Source organism: Brachycentrus maculatus, unplaced genomic scaffold, assembly GCF_059751285.1.
Source record: "Brachycentrus maculatus isolate JH-2025_06_01 unplaced genomic scaffold, ASM5975128v1 h1tg000348l, whole genome shotgun sequence".
In the NCBI taxonomy this organism is placed as follows: Eukaryota; Metazoa; Arthropoda; class Insecta; order Trichoptera; family Brachycentridae; genus Brachycentrus; species Brachycentrus maculatus.
In genome coordinates this window covers 49,238-68,667 of record NW_028281097.1, presented here as the reverse complement: position 1 = coordinate 68,667, position 19,430 = coordinate 49,238, and the positions used below count along the sequence as shown (strand labels likewise).

The following is a 19,430-nucleotide window of genomic DNA, read 5'->3' as shown; positions in this document are numbered from 1 at the left end:
ATTTCTGTTTTGGTGTTATTCCATATAAACATTACCTATCAGACTAGATTAATTTGTATTTGTCAGGTTTATATGAACATGTAATTCGTACACCCTTATCCTGATTTACTTAGATTGAATAAAAACACATCAGGTTTAAGCAATATTACTAAAAATTTATTAAGTGTTTGAAATTATTTTACAATTGAAGTTTAAAAGATGAGTCAAATTTAATTTCTTTGTCGTCCAGATCTTTGTACGAAACAACCTTTGAACGAATTCAATCTCACATCAATTTCTCCTTCCTCCAACTGAAAAACAACATTTATGTGTCATTTATAATCTTTAAAAATATATATGTAGTCACATGGCAGAAAGTTATTCCTATGTACCAATATTTTTTTAATTATTTAAGTTTTTTCAACAAAATGCTTAAAAATGTATTTTCTCTAACCACTGTGTTAAAAGCGCTTACTCTTTAGTTATAGAGTTAAAAAAAAATATTCAAACCTCATGAATTAAACATTATTGATAAAAAAAATACTGATGTAGTTAGATTCAAATGTTATCATGAGCCATAGTGAGAAATATACATACTTTTTTAAAAACATTAAAATGAAAGAGTATTGCCTGTAAGTAATATTTAAAACGATTTGTTACAATACAATAAGGTCTTATTATCAAAATGTACATATCTTGATAATAAGGGAAGGTATTTTAATGATGAAAAAAGTAATCCACGGAGAGATGTAGAGCAAATTTTTTTACTTAATTTGATACATATTGTCAATCCAAAGCCAAATAGGTAAGTGAGGTAAGGATCAAAATGTGATACAATAAATTTGTTATTTATTGCGTAGAATAAAAAATAAATGATCCATCTCAAATAACGTATTTTATGCAGATTAAGATACCAATTATAAATTTGAATATCTAAAAATGTAATTTTTTGCATATGGCACATTAGATTGACAATATGTATAATATCTAAAATAAAATCGAATACAAATAAACTTCTTTTATTTTGAATCGTATTTTTCTCTGCTGTAAATTTGTGTTTTTTTTTTCAAATGTAAACTTTTGACATGTGACTATGGAGTTAACGACATACTTTTAACTACACTTTTCACGTAATGTTACGGTGTTTATTATATAATTTATATTATTTTGATTTACCTGATCTTTATAGTATATTTCCCTGTAGCAAGGAGGAGATACACATTCTCTTATGCAGCGAACTCTCGCAATTCCAGCTGAGTTTGAACATGCCCTACTTTGTTCACAAGCCGTTTCAAACTCTCTAAACGTTATTTCCTGGTAAATAAGATGTCTTATTATTTCTCAATTCGTATTTATGTCTAAAAAATACAAATAATAATAAAATTTCCTCTTACATTTTTTGGTGTTTCTTTGTATTGGTATTCTGGGAAAGAAAATATAACTGGAGCGTTTTCTTTGTCAGCAAATAGATTTTGGGCGAAGCACAGTAATAGTATTGTCCAAATGCCAGCGCTTAGAGTCGATTCCATGACTTATTAAATTATTTAAGTGTCAACAAAATGTTTTAGCCTCAAGCTGTGTTTTTTCTGACATGAAACCACAAAAATCAATATTTGAATTCAGCGGTAAAACAGGGAGTCTGTGGAGGGAACTGTCAGAGAGGTTTGCAAAATTGTCAACAGATGGCAGGATGAAATAAAAATCAATTTTAAATATTTGTATTGTTTTTATTTAGAAATATCAAAGATTTTCCATTTTAATTGTGTATGTAAATATACAAGCGAGAATGCGGAGTAAATGTTTATTTTTTTTAGATAAAATAACAATTACAATCGCTAAAAATATTATCAAAAAGTTTGAAACTCCAAATAGGAAAATAACATATTTTGTATATAAGACGGTGTATGACACACATTTGTTAAAACACAAACAAATATAAGCAAACTCGTATCTACATAAACTATAATAAAAACGAAAACATCAAATAACTTTCAAACAAAGTTAGTCGCAATATTATTGATATTTTGAAATGTAACAATGTGAATAGACTATACATAACAAGGTGACTATAATGTTTATAAGATTAATATTTTCATCCTTAATAAAGAATATTAACTTAATTATAGAAAGAATATACACAAAGCAACAAGAAAATTGTGTAACTTTAAACTTGTATGTAAAAACCTAACCCTATAAATTCATATTCGTAATATATTATAATTTGTAACATGCATACAAATAGTGACCTTACTTATATGTATTAAATTAATATATTTCATGCAATCTTTTTACAGGTTAACCTTCTTATTGTATGATATAAAATAGAAAACAGGTGGGGTGGAAAAATAGAACGAATACTGTGCAATAAATAATGCCCTAAACCGATTGTGGTACACTTGCATCTTGCGATACAAGTCTCGAGAGAGCTAAATTACATTGTTCACCTTATAAACCTAATATATTTCACACTGGTTACTGTTTACTTAAACTATTTTCATAATTACCTACTCTATAAAGGCGGTATTATTTGGTAACAAGGTATTTTAACAACTCCAGAATCCAGAGTACGCAAAGGGGTAATATTAACACTACTACTATATTCATATCCTTATTTTCTTTTTAAATTTTAACATATTCCAAAATAGTATTAATAGTTTATTCAATTACAAATCAACAACTCGACTTATACAGAAAACTACTTAAATCTGTTATTTACTTGAATTAATTTTTATTTTATATCATTTTTTAAATATCGAATCTAGCAAATTGTTTGGCTAAAGAACGATACGATTCACACAAGTAAGTATGTATCAATATATTGTGATACATGAAAAATCATGTACGCAGTATGAAAAATATCTCAAATTGGACATTAGGAATAATATATCTGTAAAACAATTATATTTCGCGGTAAGTATTGACTTTTAGTAGACATACTGATTTAGAATTGTTACAATCTTAAAGCTTTTTGTTTTATTGTGGGTATGTAAGGGATGGGGGGTGCTGGACACTGGGCACTGGGGCAGGTCACGGCTCGAAGCGTTTCTTGCGCTCAGCAACTATCCCCAGCAGGGGAGAGATGGAGGCACGCCCCGATGACACCGAGTAACGAGACGCATGGGGAAACCCACTTAGTTCTGAAAACAAAATCATATTGCTTATGAGCACACAATATACAATCAAGGAACAGTCTTTCCTACAAGGAATATACAGTAAAACCCCCTATAACAAGGGTTCCCAAAGTGTGCGCTGCGGCGCCCTGGTGCGCCGTAGAAAGTAAAGAGGGACGCCGTGAGTCAATCCTCTATCATTATCCGAAACCACAAATATTCTCGGGTACCTATAAAGCAACAATTTAGAGCTAGCATCTTTCTACCCAACTACTATTATTGTAGGTACCTATTTCTTTCGACTATAACATATATGTTTATACATATGTAGTCACATTATCTATCCCAAATAGCTTACTAAAGTAGGGCGCCTTGACAAAATACTAAACTTGTAAGTGCGTTGGGGCTGAAAAAGATTGGGAACCCCTGCCCTATAACATTGAGATAGGTACCGCATTATCAGAGGGAATGTTATACCAAGTTAAATTTTTAAATTGTGTTTTTACATTTTAACCAGCGGAAAAGACAGAAATGAGCCATTTAAAATTGAAACACAGTTTTAAAATATTAACCCCCTACAACATTCCCATTGATAAACGCGGTACCTATCTCAATGTCATAGGGGGGTTTGCTGTTTTTGTTTTTGGAAAACCAGATTTGTGGTGCTCATTTAAAAAATAGCTAATCCCTATATGTATTAGAGTTTAGCTTTTCCTAAGAATGTAACTACACAAATAGCAAAAAGGATATACAAGCATAATTCACGGAATGCATTGATTTTGAGAACAGATGAATAGAATCATTACTAACATACAACATCCGAAAACATCAAAACAATACTAAAAATGTATACATATACTAAGGGGAAACATTATTTTACGTCACCAGAAATAAAGGTCTCTTTTGTATTATATTTTATGTTTTTGGACAGAATTACTTCATGATTATATAGACACCAGTTTACAGTTCACACTAACTGATCTTGCTTGCCATAAGTGTCACTGTCATATAATATATATGACTAATTATTTTACATAGTTTTACTTATGTATCTCGCGTGGCGTTCTTTAAGACTTCTTGAGATTATTATTATATTTATAATTGTAGCAGTTTTAATAGGACCAAACTATATTTTTGGCTGTGGTTGATAATCTTTTAACTAATAAATGAAGCAAAATGTTTCCATATTGCATAAATTGGTCGAAATAGTGAAGACAAAACATCATTTATTAAATTTCACACTATCTTGTTGATATGCACTCTGCATAATATATATCTGCACATCTAGGTATAAAATTGCAATTGATTAGGTATTAAAAACGGAAGTCACTTCTTATAGGATGTCTCAATTCATGATTGGGTTAATCAAAAATAAAACCTCACTTTTTTCCTATAAAATGAAGGAATTTAATACCCAAGGTTGTGACCTTTTTTATTGCCCTTCATGGTGATGATCAAGTAGTAACTTACAAATTCTTCTAGTAATAATAACTACTAATTTTTGGTACTAACATCAATTTCAATCACAAATTAAATACATAGGCATAGAGTGATTGATTTTAATTTATCAATTCATTTATTCATATTAATTCAATCAAATATAATCATATAATAATGAACGAAATATTTCAATAACTCAAATGCTTTCCTTGATTGCCAGTCTCAATAGAACAATATTAAACTAATAAACCTTAAGACTAAGGGGGTTTGTCCACTACACGGAATTTTACCATCCAGCACATCAGTTAACGTTTTAAAACGATTATTGGCTTGTGCTTTTGTCCATATTTCTTCGGATCGGTGCTCTTGATCGGTGCGTGAACACGTTGCGCGTAAATTCGATCACACTAAACTGTCGTAGTCGCTTTCATTTTTCAAAACCGGACTGCCGGACGGTAAAATTCCGGGTTATGGACAAGCGCCCTAAGTTTTTTTTTTCAAGATTCGACATAAAAAATTAGTGCAATGAGATGAATATGATATGTGAATGATAAACAGAATGATAAAATTATTTTTTCTTAGTACATTAGTTGAATTAATGGTTTATCCATGCATTATGAAATAGGGTGGTGGTGAAAAAGAGAAATGTTATAAACCTGCACTGGTGAGAGCCGGAGGTTCCTTGTGCTTTCTGTTTTTGCGAACTGAATTTTTGACTTGCGCACCACTGACTTGGCGGGCTCCAGTGTCAACTGACTGATTATTGTTGCTTTCTGAAATGGTTTTGTGGGACAATTGTAGACTTTGAAAGTACCATAAAAATACTGACAGCGTTTTTCCAAGTAGTCATTTCATTTTTATTTTTAAAAAAAAAGTTTAAAAATTACGATGACAATACTAAATATGTTTTTATACAACGTTAGCCCAATCACCGCAATGCTCATTTATGAAGCAGTGAGCACCAAATATTCGAACCTGAATTTCTCAGGACAGTATGCAAATCATAATGATTTTTTTTACTCAAAACATGACTAAGTCTTCATACTATTAACATCTGTCTTATAAATCGGGAAAAATATTTTTCCAACAGTTACATGATACAATTGGGTCATTGTAATCTTGGCGGTTTCTGTAAAAATGTATTTACGTCTCGCTCATGCTTCTGATGTGTGAATGAGAGGAACAGAGTAAAAATGTTTGTTTACATATTTTGATGAGGTCCATTCAATTCCAATTATATTGTTATAATCAAAAAGGTTTGAGACTTCCATATCTATCGGTTATTCTCAACAAAATGTGTGTTCAAAATAGTAAATAAACGTTATTTTGTATTATCTCAATTTGAAAAACCTTCTTATGTATATCCCATATGTTCTAGTAACATGATCAGAATTTAAAAAAATCACGCTCTAGATATTGAATACATTTAAAACATATTATCCCAACTTATGAAACGGCCTTATTGTGCCATGTGTCATTGGAATATCTCACCTACACACGGTGTAATAACTCAGAAAAACACTATCAGCATCTTCAGCTATGAAAATTTAAGAAATTATTATAAATGTTATAATACAAAATCTACTACCAAATTCTTATGTTTAGTAAATATCAACTAATAATAATGAATAATTTGTTAATGAAATGCAATTAAAATAAGAAGTAGAGTATTTTCATAGTAAAAATACTAGTAAAAATACAAATAAGTTTAGGATAAAACAGTGCATTTTTTTCCCTTATTCGCACCAAAAGTGCGTAAGGCATTGCATAGAGTAATACTAAATAATACTACATACATAAGGCAACATTCACTTCAGATGCTCCAAGGTAGATAGTTTGAAGAAGATTTTTTTATAACTATATTTATATAATAATAATATATAAAATTCTATGCTTGGAAAAATAAAGTTACATATTTGGAAAAAATAAGTTAAAGTGTCTACAGGTGTTTAAGGAATAGCGAGACTTACCTGCAGAGACGGCATTTTGCCAAACAGTAGTGAGATGCCTGAGGTGGTCCCAAAAAGGAGAATTGGATGAAGAGAGTCCTGCTGTACCTTGCCCATGCTATTAGTACAACAATACCAAGCTCTATTTACATCGATTTGAGATGGTGGTTTCACTTAGATGATTCTCTCAGATTAACGTGCAGTTAGGCGCCTCAATGGTCAATGTCATTAGTGATGTGATTAATATTAATTTCTAAATTTATCGGTTGCTAATCTGAGAGCAACACCATATCGATACGTAAACATTACAGTGAGAATATAAAGAGATAATAAAATTAAATCAGAAAGTAGAAAAGCATTTTGGATTGTTAAAATTTGATTATTTTATTTGAAAAATATTGTTTTATCAAAAGATATACAGAATTGAAAAGTATTTAAAAAATATCACAAATAGTGATATTTGCTACAAGAAACTGACCTGCATGATGTAAATTATCTGTGAATCTGTTGCTTTACTTTGAAGTCCACAAGAGTTTTATGAGTTGTTTATTAATTTTTATCTATGAAGTACAAGATTTGAATATAATAAAAATTTATAACGAAACTTATATATGACGTGGTAGAGAATTATTTGTTCCCACCTCCTAAATCCTATATGAATACACAATTCAACACCTATTTTGTGTTTGTTGTCTTAACTTTGGTGGCGCTAGGAAAGAGTAATTAGTTGTTTGCTGCTGATATCTCAATGCCTTTCTTTATTATTAGTTGAACAATTAAGTAGGTATTTACATCATACATTTATGCTTTGAACTTGGGATATTTTAAATCATTTTTAAAAAATTCAGCAAATCATCCCTTTATCGATGACAATTAAAAACAAAATAATGAAATAACTTTAGTTAAAATAATTTGAATACAGGCGTAGCCAGGTAAAAACGTTTATGTAAATTTCAAAGTGTAAAGCAACATTTTTTATAATAGAGCACTTACCGAAAGTTCAAATTAAGAATAAAAATAGATATGTAACTAACATTGCATGCACTGTCACCAATTCCTAACTACAATTTTTATGCTGTTTTTCTAATTAATATGAATAATAAACCAAAGACGATATTTTGAAATTCAGTAGGCGTAAGATTTATCACATTGTGATAGCAATGAAACTACAGTATAATTAATATTAAATATGGTATTAATTTATATATGTACACAAGTTTTAAAAACTTACAGGAGAAGAACTGTCCCTCAGATTTCCATTTACGATTTCTGAATTACTCATCTCATTCATTTCAGACATGAGATGGGCACGCAGTTGCTTATTCCTAGAATGATATTAGAGGCACATTAGAAAATAAAACAAAGGATTCGCTCACAAAAAATAAATTTTCCATAAATCGCTCACTCCTTTTATTAACGTCATAAATCAAAAATCATCAATTTTCAGTTGTGCATGTTTTCGGAATACCCAGAAAATGTACTATATTCCACCAAAAGAGGCAAAAATTAAAATTTATATTAACCCGCTACAGGGCAGAAAATGTTCTTTTGCATTTTGAAGAAAAGGTATTGTTTAATTATTTTTTTTAATATTTTAAATATTTTTCAAATGAAGAAAAAACCTTCAGGTTTTACCTAAAAAGATGTGTTGCACAGTAAAAAGTTCAATAAGTGGCTTGATATTTATTTTTGATACATTGTGTTATACATATTTCAAAACGTTCTCCTGAAAAATCAAGTTTTTTGACTAATGAAGTTCTTGAAAGGAGTGAGCGAAATATCATTTAATCCGTGAAGACTGTGAACCTTATGAGCATAGTGCATTACATTAGGTTGACATGTCGCTCACTCCTTTCAACAAAGTCAAATATCAAAAAACTTGATTTTTTAGGAGATTGTTTTCAAAGTTTAAAAATATAATCAAATGTATTAAAAATAAATATCAAACCACTTTTTGAACTTTTTAGTGTGCAACAGATCTTTTTAGGTAAAACCTGAATATTTTTCTCCATTTGAAAAATATTTAGTATTTTAATAAATAATTAAACAATACCTTTTCTTCAAAATGCAAAAACAACACTTAGTGCCCTGTAGCAAGTAAATATTAAGTTAAAAATATGCCACTTTTGCTGGGATATAGTACATTTTCTGGGCATTCCAAAAACATGCACAACTGAAAATTGACGATTTTTGATATATGACGTTGTTGATAGGAGTAAGCGATGTTATAATTTTATACAAAGGTAAGGTTCATCCAGCACTTCAGATTCCTAGATACATTGGTGACATAGATTCTTGGATAAATATTATTGAAGTGATGTAGTAAGAATGAATGAACATAGAAGATTGAAGAGCGAAGGGCATTACTGCGTATATGGTAAAGATAATGAAGTAGGAATATGTGTATGGCTAGAGAGTATCAGGGTTGTATACCTGTACCTGTACAAATTAGCTTAAGATGTGCTACAAAGACAGTACCGTAGAACGGGGCTACTTGAACTTTGATGTGTTACTTAAGCCCAGTACAAAAAAATTATTTAGATCTGTATTTGGTCTACAATAATGAACGTATCGACATGACACGTTCATTATTGTAGACCAAACTAACTTTAAAGGAAAATTATTCGAAATTTTAAAAACTGAAATGGGTAATTCTATTCCCAGTCCTCTCCTTTTCTTCTTTTCCTATCCGTCATCTCCTTTTCTCTCTATCCCATCCTTATCTCATATCTCTTGTATTATATAGATTTTTTCTCTCTTACTTTTCTTATGTATAAATGTGAGAAACTGTAATTGGTATTCATGATTTTTTTTTTTGTATTCTGGTTTTTCATGTATTGAAACTGTTGTTTTTCCTTCTAATAAAATAAAATATAAATGACGCATTGTTTCCCTGACAGGTGACACTTATTGTCACGATACGATCATTATTGTAGACCAAATACAGTTTTAATTTTTTTTTTGTACCGGGCTCAAGTAACACATCAAAGTTCAAGTATGTTTACAGTATGTTTCTTTTACACACAAGGCTTACAAATTTTTTAATGTAACTGAATTTAAGAGGTCAAAAGGATCGATCAGTGTTTCCATCAATATTTCAAATTCAGCACACATTTGTACTATATTACCTAGCATCGAGCTGCATGATGTGCTGCTGCGCTTGCGTCAATTGCTGTGTGACGTTGCAGAGTTTCTCCTCCAGAGCAGCCGATTCCACGCACTTGGAAGAATACTTCTCCGATAAGGAGAGGATCTCCTGCTTGATCTCTTCCATCTCCTCCCTAACACACACAAAACTGTCCACTTAAGGTTTTAAATGTGCCAAGTTTACATTATTCACAATACACTACAAACATCTAGGTTTAATTTCATTAATAATACTTTTAATATAAAAGTCAAATTAAACAATTTATATCTCCATATGTGTAATCAAATAATAATAATAACAGATACAAATATTGATAAACGAGTATTACATATATTTGTAAAGCAAATAAGCACTAAAGCATTAAATTTAATTGTGTTTTGACAAATTCACAATTAAATTAAGGTATTTTTAATCAACGTTATACTTAGTAAATACCACTATTTATATAGAAATAGTGGTATTTCCTAAGTAAAACATCAATTAAAAATGGATAGATTTTACCACAAAGCGACTGCCGAATCAATTAATGAAATTAAATTCAATTAATTTAAGAAATAAAAGCTATAGGCATTACTTAAATAACATTCACTTTGGAAAATATGGTTAAAACTGATGTGAAACCCAACCGAATGTAAGGTGCGAAAAGATATTCAGACCTGGATAAATTTTTCAAAATAAAAAATCTCCTAGTATGCAAATTGTGTTAATGATTTCAAGTAACTCCAAAAAAGGTGTATTGACACAAAGATAAATTACGAGATAATTTTTTTTAAATAAATGGAAACCAAGGAGTAATATGTAATAACTTACTGATGTCTCGAATGCAGCTGTATATCAACACCTTGTTGTGTGCGAGAAGCAAATTCCCTTTTGAATTTGCTAACCTCCTTCTGCACTTCACTCTCATGAGCTTTCCTCATAGCATCGAGAGCTGCCAGCGTAGCTTGAGTCTCCTCTGCCAAAGCTTGATCTTTTTCCACTCTGAAATATATCATATATATTTAAAAAAAATGAAATGTAATTTTAAAAACGACTTTTTCATCAAAGCATGTCTATCTATCTAAAGAAGTCTCATTGACAGTGTCCACATACATACTAGATTGCTTGTTAGCCAAAGAAAAACGTTGCCCAAAGGAACTCTCTCTAATCTGGTAGAAGGAAAATGATTAAACACTAAAAAGTATTGAATTAAGTAAAAAATGGATTAACTCACCGCAGTTGTTCCCTTTCAGCACGGTGTTTATCTTCCAGTTCTTGTATGATTCTTCTATGCGAACGTTCCATTGCAAGCAACCCTTTCTCGCACAGTACTCTGAGCTGTTGTATCTCGGCTTGGTACCTCTGGCATATAGAGTCGCCCTGGATGTCAGCGTCTATTGAGGTGTGGTATGCGGATCTGAGTTGTTCCAGCTGCTGCGAGTACTCCGAGTCTAGGGTCCCGAGTCGACGTTCAAGCCTCTTCGCTCGCTCCTTGAGCTGTGTCTGTTCTTGCTCATGCTGGACCTTGAGATGCTGGCACTCGGACTGGTGATCAGTTATCTAAACAAGTATACCAGAAATACATCATTTAAATTGACATTCATATATTGGTTAGGCAAATCCAACAACATTTTGAGTTCAAACCTTTATCACAAATACCGTATTAAACCTTCGAAATTTTTTTATCAAGATAACATCAATATCAACAAATGTTCCAGCTATTACTTTATAAAAAATATAAAGAGATGAAAACAGGAATTTGTATGTGGTTAGTTCTTTAAAATGTGAGATATTTATGGTATATAGAAGTTTCAAAAATCAAAGTAAATATAGATGTTCAGTTATAGATAGAAAATATCTTGGTTTATTGTGAGATTGGAAATTATACGAAAAAAAATACATTGCGAAAGTTCTCCTACTTACAGGAAAAAAGTACTATAGCACATGTACCTATACAGTCAATTCATTAGATGAAATCTTCAGTGTCACTGGAGACTACTTTATATCAATGACAACCTACAATTATAAGTAATATCATTTTGAAGCTTAAGGAGTTGATACCAGGAAATTTGTTCACCAGGACTCATACATTTCTATCCGTTGCTAATCTATAAAATTTTACGTACAAAAACAGACTAAATTTTAAAAAGTTTTAGTTTACTACAAAACTATGAGTTGAAATTTGAGTAGTTAAAAATGAGTTTTTAACAGTTTCAATGTAAATGAGTGGTACTGACTTGCTGTTTCAGTTGTTTGACTTCAGCATCATTGCGTTGAGCTCTGCGCTGAGCCGATTTGTGCTGCTGTTGTAAACTGCTCACTAGCTCTTCGGCAGTCCTTGCCCTTCCTCTCATCAGCTCTAAACTCTTCTTGTTCTCCACTCCCTTTTCTTGTTCTTGTTTCAATACTTCTAGTGATTCCTCATGTTCAGATTTAAGTCTAGAAATAAATTTTAAAAAATGAAAATGCAGATCAATTAAAGTAAAATTTAAAAAGATAATTGCAATAAAAGACTTTGGGACAAATACACAAGAGGCAGTAAAAATAAAATATCCTTGTTCACATATAACAAAGTGCAAAATATTTGATACACCTGATTGAGGGACAAACAATTTTTTTCAATTATTTTCCCCATACAGCTTTATGCAATCATAGATTAGAATTGTATGTAAATAAAATAAAAAATTGAAAAATATTACACATTTATCATTTTTGATTAAAGTTTTCAATTCACAAGTAAATAATAAAATAAAAACTTACCTGCTTATAGCATTTTGCAATTGCAGACAATGTTGGCAGGGAATATGACTGGACAATGCTTCTACGCTCTTTTTCAATGATTCGCAAAGATTTAAAACACCTTGCACTTGAGATTTACTTTCAAATTCTCTGTTTAAATTTTCTTTGTTTTCGACATCATTGCCAATTTGGCAGTGCAAATGCTTTACAACCATGTCTACCTGCCTTAATGCATCGCTAATTTTAATCAAATCCTGCTTATTATCGGCGTATTCATCAGAAAAAAGAGCCCTGCATTCGTTGGAAAAATGCTGGAACAAGTAAATGAATTCCGCTTCTTGGGTAGGATCAGAATCTAGAGAAGCAATCACATTCTCTGAATCGGACATATTATTCCAAACCCCGCTTTCTTCTTGCACTCCGTTAGAGAACATATTTTGGATATTGGAGATGTCCGAAGAGGGATTACTCTCATAGCCCCCGGAACAAACAAAAATTTTAGCATCGATCAAAACTTTATGAGCGATTACATCCGCAAGTTGATACAGCAATTGGCGACTATCGACTGCAGTTCTATCTTCGTTAATTGGTGATCTTAATCTTACGCTGGTTAAACACTCTTGATAATGACTAGTTATATCTTCAATGGCTTTCTTCATTTCAATAGAAAGTTGTTCATGGGCTACTTGAAACCATCTTTCCAGCACCGCTTGCTGGCTGGCTACTAAAGTAAATCTTGTCGTTTTCTCAGCATCCATCTGCGTGGCGTAGTATTGCGCACATCTCGTCATCACATGGGAAATTTCAGAATTGATAAGTTCGTTATTTACAATGTCTTGCGCTTTGTTCCAAGCTTCTTGAATTCTTATGTTTTCTAAATTGGTTCTCTGTTGCTCAAAATTTGCATCGCTTTCGGACTGACAATTGAGAGCTTCTATTATTAAGGCTTTGGTAAGTTCCATCATTTTTTCAGATTTATACTGGTTAACCGATACTGTTATTTCCTTCTGCAACGCTTTAAGTAATTCTAGTTCTTTATTCTTTAAAGCATTTTGAGTAGAGTTAACGCACTTGTCGATTGTTCCATTACTGATTAAATTAATTTTCCGCGATAATATTTTCGCTAGATAGTCCATTGATGTTTTACATTTCGTTTGACGTTTAACATGAGTACCGTTTAACTTAGATTGAAGGGATGTGACCAATTGACTAGTTTCTTCAACTTCTGATTTTATTAATCCTTTGATTAAACCTTCTCCATTGAGACCTGTAACTGCATCGTTAATTCTGCTTATTAATACTGCTTCGTAGGCTAATTTTTCCGCAAGAAATTCTAAATTTCTTCTTTGATTGAATTCCCCAGTTTCCAATATTGTACACTTCCTTTTATTAATGTCTAACAGCTTCGCTCTCAATTGTAACTCTAGTTGACGAACAACATTTATTACAGAATCATTTATATCTCCACCTTCATAGATACTTTCGAATGGTAAAACACACTTATCAGTGCAATCTTGCAACTTTTTGCTCACATCGGTGAGACAACGCTCTATTGTTTTCATACTGTATGTTTTATCTAGGATCGGTGAAGGAGAACGCCGGTTCCGGGACGACCTAATAGCACTTACTTGACAGATGCATTCGTTGACTTTATTTCTCGAAGATATGACAACATTTTCGAGGCTCTGTAGCCTGTCTAATAAATGCCTATGCGGTGAACTCGAATGGCTTTCCGAGTTATCGGCACTGGTGATATCGTTAGCAATATGACTCAATGATTCACACGATACTGCAAAATCACGTTTATTTTCAAGAGCATTACCCACTTTGGTTTCTAGTGAACTGAGCCGGATTAGCATTTTCATCGGTTCAGAACTCGTAGCACTGTCTAATGATTTTCTCCTTAAGCGGGCATTCAACCGTTTGAGAGCTTTACTATCACGGTCCTTTTCGGAAGATGGAGATTTCTCTTTTGTGGGTGACGGAGGTTTAGACGGTGGTTGGATGACCGGTGGCGAACTCGATAAAGCATTACCTCCTTCCAAAAGTGAAATTTTATTTTCTAACTCCACTAATTTGTCTTCAACTTCTTTACCGATCGAAAACGAATCCTTTCCCTTCAAAGACAAACTCCTTCTCTTATCCCTAGATTCTGACTTTTGAAGTTTATGTTTGAGAGCTCTAACTTGTTTATCTGACAGAGACAATTTGAGCGTAAGATCTTGTATTCTAGCGGCCATCATGGAAATCTGCGATTGATTGTTTTCTTCACTAATTTGGATATCTCTTTGTAAACTATGATTTGTGAGTTCTAATTCATCATACAAATTGTGAGACTCCCTCAGTTCTCGCTTCATTGCCCTTATTTCATGGATGGCCTTTTCAAACCTGCATCTCAACTCATCATACTCTTCGATTATTCTATCTTTATCCATAGATTCTAATTCTTGCTCTAAATCTATGTTCGCTAATTCACTTAAGGATTCGACACTTCTCCCCTTCCCGCGGATAATTGATAAACTACTAGCCCGACCTTCGATATCCCTTATCTTCATGTACAACATTTCATTTTCTTCAGCTCCACGAGTGAGCCTATCATTCAATTGAGAAAGTTCAGCTTGTAGTTGTTCAATTGTCTGCTGTCCATTTTCTAATTGCCTGTTTAATAGTACACAATGTTCCGTTGATTCTCTTAAAAACGCTTCCGTTTCTGTAAATTTACTCTCCCACAAACTTTTATCTTCATTATACATTTTCTTCAAAGCTTCTAGATTTTCGGCTTCCTTCGTTCTCCTGTTTAGTTCATCTTCAGTATGCTGAAGTGTAGCTAATAATTCATCGATTTTCTTTTCCCTAAGAACAGATTCAGACTTAATTTGTCTTAAACGTTTTAACTCCTTTTCTGCAATATTAACATCGTGTTGCGCAATCTTTAACTTTTTTCGGAGGTCATCTATTTCGATTGCCTGTTTATCAATAGTAGATATGTATGTGGTTTTTAACGGCTTTATAATGTCTTCCTTTCTTATTTTATCGATAACAATAGGAGCGTATGGATCTAAAATTTCTCTAAATGATCTGTCTTGAAGGTTATCGGGTTCATCGATATCCGAAGGAGTAGTATCGTCAGACTGCGGAGAAGATGATATTGAAGAGTTTTGAATTATGTTCCGAGATCTGACTTTATCTTTGACACGGGAAATAGGATTGCGGTTCAAAATAGGAGATGGTGGGAGTTGCGAAACAGAGTCGCCCCAGTCTACGCTATCTCTACGTCCACCTTCTGAAGCCGTTCTGTACTCCTCATCAGAAGAAAACATCATAGATCGCGGAGTCATCGGTGCGATAGGCGTAACTGGAACCGAAGGAATCATGGATTCGGAACTTTCAACACTGTCCTGTATTTCCAAATTGATGGTATGTTTTTCGGGATACATCTTGTCTGAGCAATCAATCGATGTTGGATCGGGCAATCCGGCAGTTCGTCGAATTGCCGACATCCAGTTGGCGCGTATACCAGCTGTCAAGGCAGATAAGGTGTACGAACGATTATCCCATGTCTGAAACAATACAAAAGAATGGTTAAGCTACCTTGATATTACATAGAAATTACAACTTAAAAAGACGAACGAATCCTTACCTTTATCACAAAGCCATAGGTCTTGGATGGTGGCTTTTCCGTGATGGAAGCCACTCCATTGAGGTCGATCACTCCATCCATTATACCGCAGTCTTCGGCACTGGGATCCCTGTAGTAGAGAAGCGCCGCTCCGCGCAACACGAACCAGTGGCGAGCGGGGGTGGTGCCGGTTCCTAGCTGGCGGAGGAGCCATCCCTTGCGCATGTTGAGCAAACCTTCGGCTGGCAGCTCCACGCGCGCAGCGGCGCCGCGCACACATCCGTCCGGATCACCGCGGACCTGGAAGAAGCGATGAACTCAGAACATCAGCGAAGGGAGACCATGGGATATGAAGAAAACAATAGGCTGGCCTCAGAAAAGATGGGCAGATGACATTGTCTCCGTCATGGGTAGTAAGTGTATTGAAAAAGCCCAAAAGAAATAAATCTGGAAAAAAATGGAACAGGCCTACATCCAGCAACGGAGAGACGGCTGACAAAGAAGAAGAAGATAACAAATTGCAAAGAATCAATAATAAGAAAGGCGGGTTGAAAACGATGAAAATTATAAAAAAATAAGACGAAAAAGATGCTTGACTGAAGGCTTAGAACAGGACGCAGAAGCGTGGGTAGGCCCCAGACAAGATGGTCCGATGACATCAAAAAAGTGACAGGCCTGCACAGAAAGAGAGTCGCGTCCAACAGAGAACTGTGGAAGTCCAAGAGGGAGGCCTTTGTTCAATACTGGACACAAGAAAAAGGCTGAAGTAAGTTGAAAATGAGATGACGAGTCTCAGATTACTGCCAAAGCGATGATTGCCAACTCACATATTTGTCCGGCATGCCGCCCTCGTCCGTGGCGGGCGGGTCCGCTGGGGCGGCTTCCCTGGTGGGCGGGTCGGGGGCCGGCGGGGAGGGGGCGCCCCGCTCTCGGGGGCGCGTGAGGGAGAGGGCGATATCCTTCAGCTTCTCCTCGCGCTTGGAGTTGGACTCGTATTCCTCCAACAGGATCCGATGCTGAGCCGACTCTGCTCCTTCTAGAAAAAAAAAATAAATTGAAAAATACATATTGATTTTTGCTATGGTAATTTTGACGAACAGAAAAAAACGGTTGCGATGCATTAAAAAAATAAACATTAAGGCCCCAATATACGATAAATCATTTCTTGATTTTATTTTGAATAATGAAAGCATTAACTTTGTGGATCATAGTGATATATTATTTTGAGAAATAAAACTCAATTTTCTTTAAACCTAGGTAACATATCGTGGGTATACTGGCAAAAAACGTTAACCCTAAAATTCCTGTTTCAATAATCCCTGTTACTTTCAGCTTTTAGCCTGAATAAAATAGCCGCTATTAAACTCAAAGTTGAATTTACTTTTAAAACCACATTAACATGATATTTTAAACGACTTTATGTATTTTTCCACTTTATAGAACGTTGAAAACTTTATAATGTGCATCTTGAAGTCAAAATTTCATATTTTCGAGTTAACGTTTTTTGCCAGTACATCCACGATTTGAGGTAATGGAATTTGTTGCTTAAAAAACCATTTCTGTATTGAATAAATAAGTTTTTCTTCGAAATAAAAATGCGGGTTTGAAAAGAAAAGAGTTATTGAGAGGTAATGAGTTCTTTTCAAAATCGTATATTTATGTCGAAAAAAAACTTATTTTTTCAACACAAAAACGGTATTTTAAGCAGGAAATTCTATTACGTCAAATGTTACCTAAGTTTAATTTCGTATGTTGGACCTTAACAAATGCATATTTTCCACATCACCCGCTGTACCCGGTCGTGCCCCGTTAACAAGACCTCGGTAACAAAAGTACAAATTGTCCAAAACCAGCGCGCCAGTCGGAACGAAAGTATGCAACAGCCAAATATAAACGAACCTACATAATAATTATTAAAGTTAGTGGTCCGCGCGGAGTCACGAACCCTGGCAATTTGGTTGGCAAATTGCAGCCGCGGCCGGTGCATTACTAATCCGAAGGTCTTTGTCTTTTTACTTTCCCAAAAACAAACGAGCGGCTCTCTGGCCGGGCGAGGAATTATTCCCCAATAACAGGTCTCGGTATGGGAGCCCGGCCACGTAGGGACAATTAGCGTCGTATTTCATCCACGAACCCGTTTGCAAATTTCGCGTCGAGATGGCCAAAAAATTAATGCAACATTTTATGCTCGCAGGATCCCGAAAGCTCCCGCCACATTCCCAGGTCTGGTATAGAAACTTTTGGTTTCCATTTGGACATTCGGACATATTTAATCAGTCATGCAAAGTGTTTCGCAGTCGAAGATTGAAAATATTTCAATGTCCCTATCACTGTCAGCGGGCTTTCAAGTTAATACTAAGTAGTGTGTACAATCCACCACCATGTTTTAATACCCAGGGTGACAGCGGTAACAGTAACCCTACTAAGGGACCCCAGCCCCATTAAGAAACCTCCCGCACCGACAGGCAAAGCTCGCGCGCTCTATACCCACCCCCAAATCCAAATTCCCAAGGAGGAATACCGAACAACCTAAGGTAATAAAGCGACCCTACCAAGAATTTCCTAAACCTAAAGTTCAACCTGATGAGGGTAGGACAAGACTCTGGAAGTTCGGAGCATCGAGAAACCAAGGTCCCTTAACGTTAGTATGATTGTTAGTATTCCCTTACCCCTTTAATGGGACCGTAACATCACAGATGCGAGTTCAGTTAACCCCATTGAAATAATCACTCAATTTGAAGGTTTTAGCCAATTAGGATATCTGAAGATGAATCTTAACATCCCCCATTTTTCAACCCAGCAAAAAATGAAACAGCCAAAGGCTCTGGGGATATCATTATTAGCACCACACCGGCCATATCACATCCCTCAAAACTGTAACCACGCACCACGCAGGACTATAAATCTAACGCGGGATCCGCGTGATGGACGATCCCTGCAAAAAGGAATTCATTGTTTCACTCGTGAGGGTTTTCCAAGATGCACTCCATACTCGGCCGCAAGTAGGTCTTAAAATGAAAACTGCACGATTTTTCAAAGCGTGAGTGACAGGTCTCGCGAAGAATGGGAATGTACTTTCTATAGCTATGCGAGACGAAAGTGAAACCCTTTGATAGGTGAAGGATTTCACTTCGCATCGGTCGCCCGTCGGTAGGAACTCGCCATACATCAAACCCGATACTCGTCAAAGCGCTGACAGAGAGAAACAATAATTACAAAGCCGTGATTTCCAGTCGGCGATTTCTTATCCGAGCCATGTGTGATTTATTCCTCCTCAGAAATTAGAATATATTATATCGTACTGGCTGTGTCCAGATTCGCTGAAAATCACTATCTAGGTAGTTTTATCTCCGCCCATGATAAATCGCCTCCGATTAAGCCGACACTCGTCAGCATTAGAAACTGACTTGTACCACGAGAGATGAGAATAATTGCGTTCGAACTAAAAGAATCGCGAATGTGGTTAA

General features: G+C 34.4%; 2 protein-coding genes across 6 annotated transcripts in view; both read right to left on the bottom strand.

The window, feature by feature from the left end:
- Nucleotides 1-134: 134 nt before the first annotated feature.
- LOC148303794 (uncharacterized) lies at nucleotides 135-1,617 on the bottom strand. The gene is made up of 3 exons (XM_088269370.1): nucleotides 1,374-1,617; nucleotides 1,156-1,293; nucleotides 135-290 (listed from the first exon to the last, which is right to left on the bottom strand). Exons 1-3 carry the CDS (start codon nucleotides 1,506-1,508, stop codon nucleotides 210-212), a joined length of 354 nt encoding a protein of 117 aa, XP_088125496.1. The 5' UTR covers nucleotides 1,509-1,617; the 3' UTR covers nucleotides 135-209.
- Nucleotides 1,618-1,685: 68 nt separating this feature from the next.
- The window catches only part of LOC148303793 (uncharacterized), a 61,582-nt gene continuing 43,837 nt past the window's right edge, over nucleotides 1,686-19,430 (bottom strand). The window contains exons 5-15 of one of the 5 annotated variants that reach the window (XM_088269372.1): nucleotides 16,791-16,999; nucleotides 15,985-16,263; nucleotides 12,366-15,904; nucleotides 11,843-12,044; nucleotides 10,840-11,165; nucleotides 10,437-10,607; nucleotides 9,607-9,774; nucleotides 7,710-7,803; nucleotides 6,500-6,596; nucleotides 5,186-5,302; nucleotides 2,705-3,116 (exon numbers count right to left, since the gene is read on the bottom strand). In XM_088269372.1, coding sequence (XP_088125498.1) covers nucleotides 3,007-3,116; nucleotides 5,186-5,302; nucleotides 6,500-6,596; nucleotides 7,710-7,803; nucleotides 9,607-9,774; nucleotides 10,437-10,607; nucleotides 10,840-11,165; nucleotides 11,843-12,044; nucleotides 12,366-15,904; nucleotides 15,985-16,263; nucleotides 16,791-16,999 — 5,312 coding nt within the window. In that variant the 3' untranslated portion in view covers nucleotides 2,705-3,006. Of the gene's footprint in view, nucleotides 3,117-5,185; nucleotides 5,303-6,499; nucleotides 6,597-7,709; nucleotides 7,804-9,606; nucleotides 9,775-10,436; nucleotides 10,608-10,839; nucleotides 11,166-11,842; nucleotides 12,045-12,365; nucleotides 15,905-15,984; nucleotides 16,264-16,790; nucleotides 17,000-19,430 lie in introns of all 5 variants that reach the window. The other 4 variants (XM_088269374.1, XM_088269375.1, XM_088269376.1 and 1 more) reach the window with 4 other exon arrangements.

Coding starts and splice junctions, on each gene's coding strand:
- LOC148303794 (XM_088269370.1), bottom strand. CDS start 1,508: ATGGAATCGACTCTAAGCGCTGGCATTTGGACAATACTATTACTGTGC. Junction 1,294..1,373: donor ACAAAGAAACACCAAAAAAT/GTAAGAGGAAAT, acceptor CTTATTTACCAG/GAAATAACGTTTAGAGAGTT. Junction 291..1,155: donor AAATATACTATAAAGATCAG/GTAAATCAAAAT, acceptor GTTGTTTTTCAG/TTGGAGGAAGGAGAAATTGA.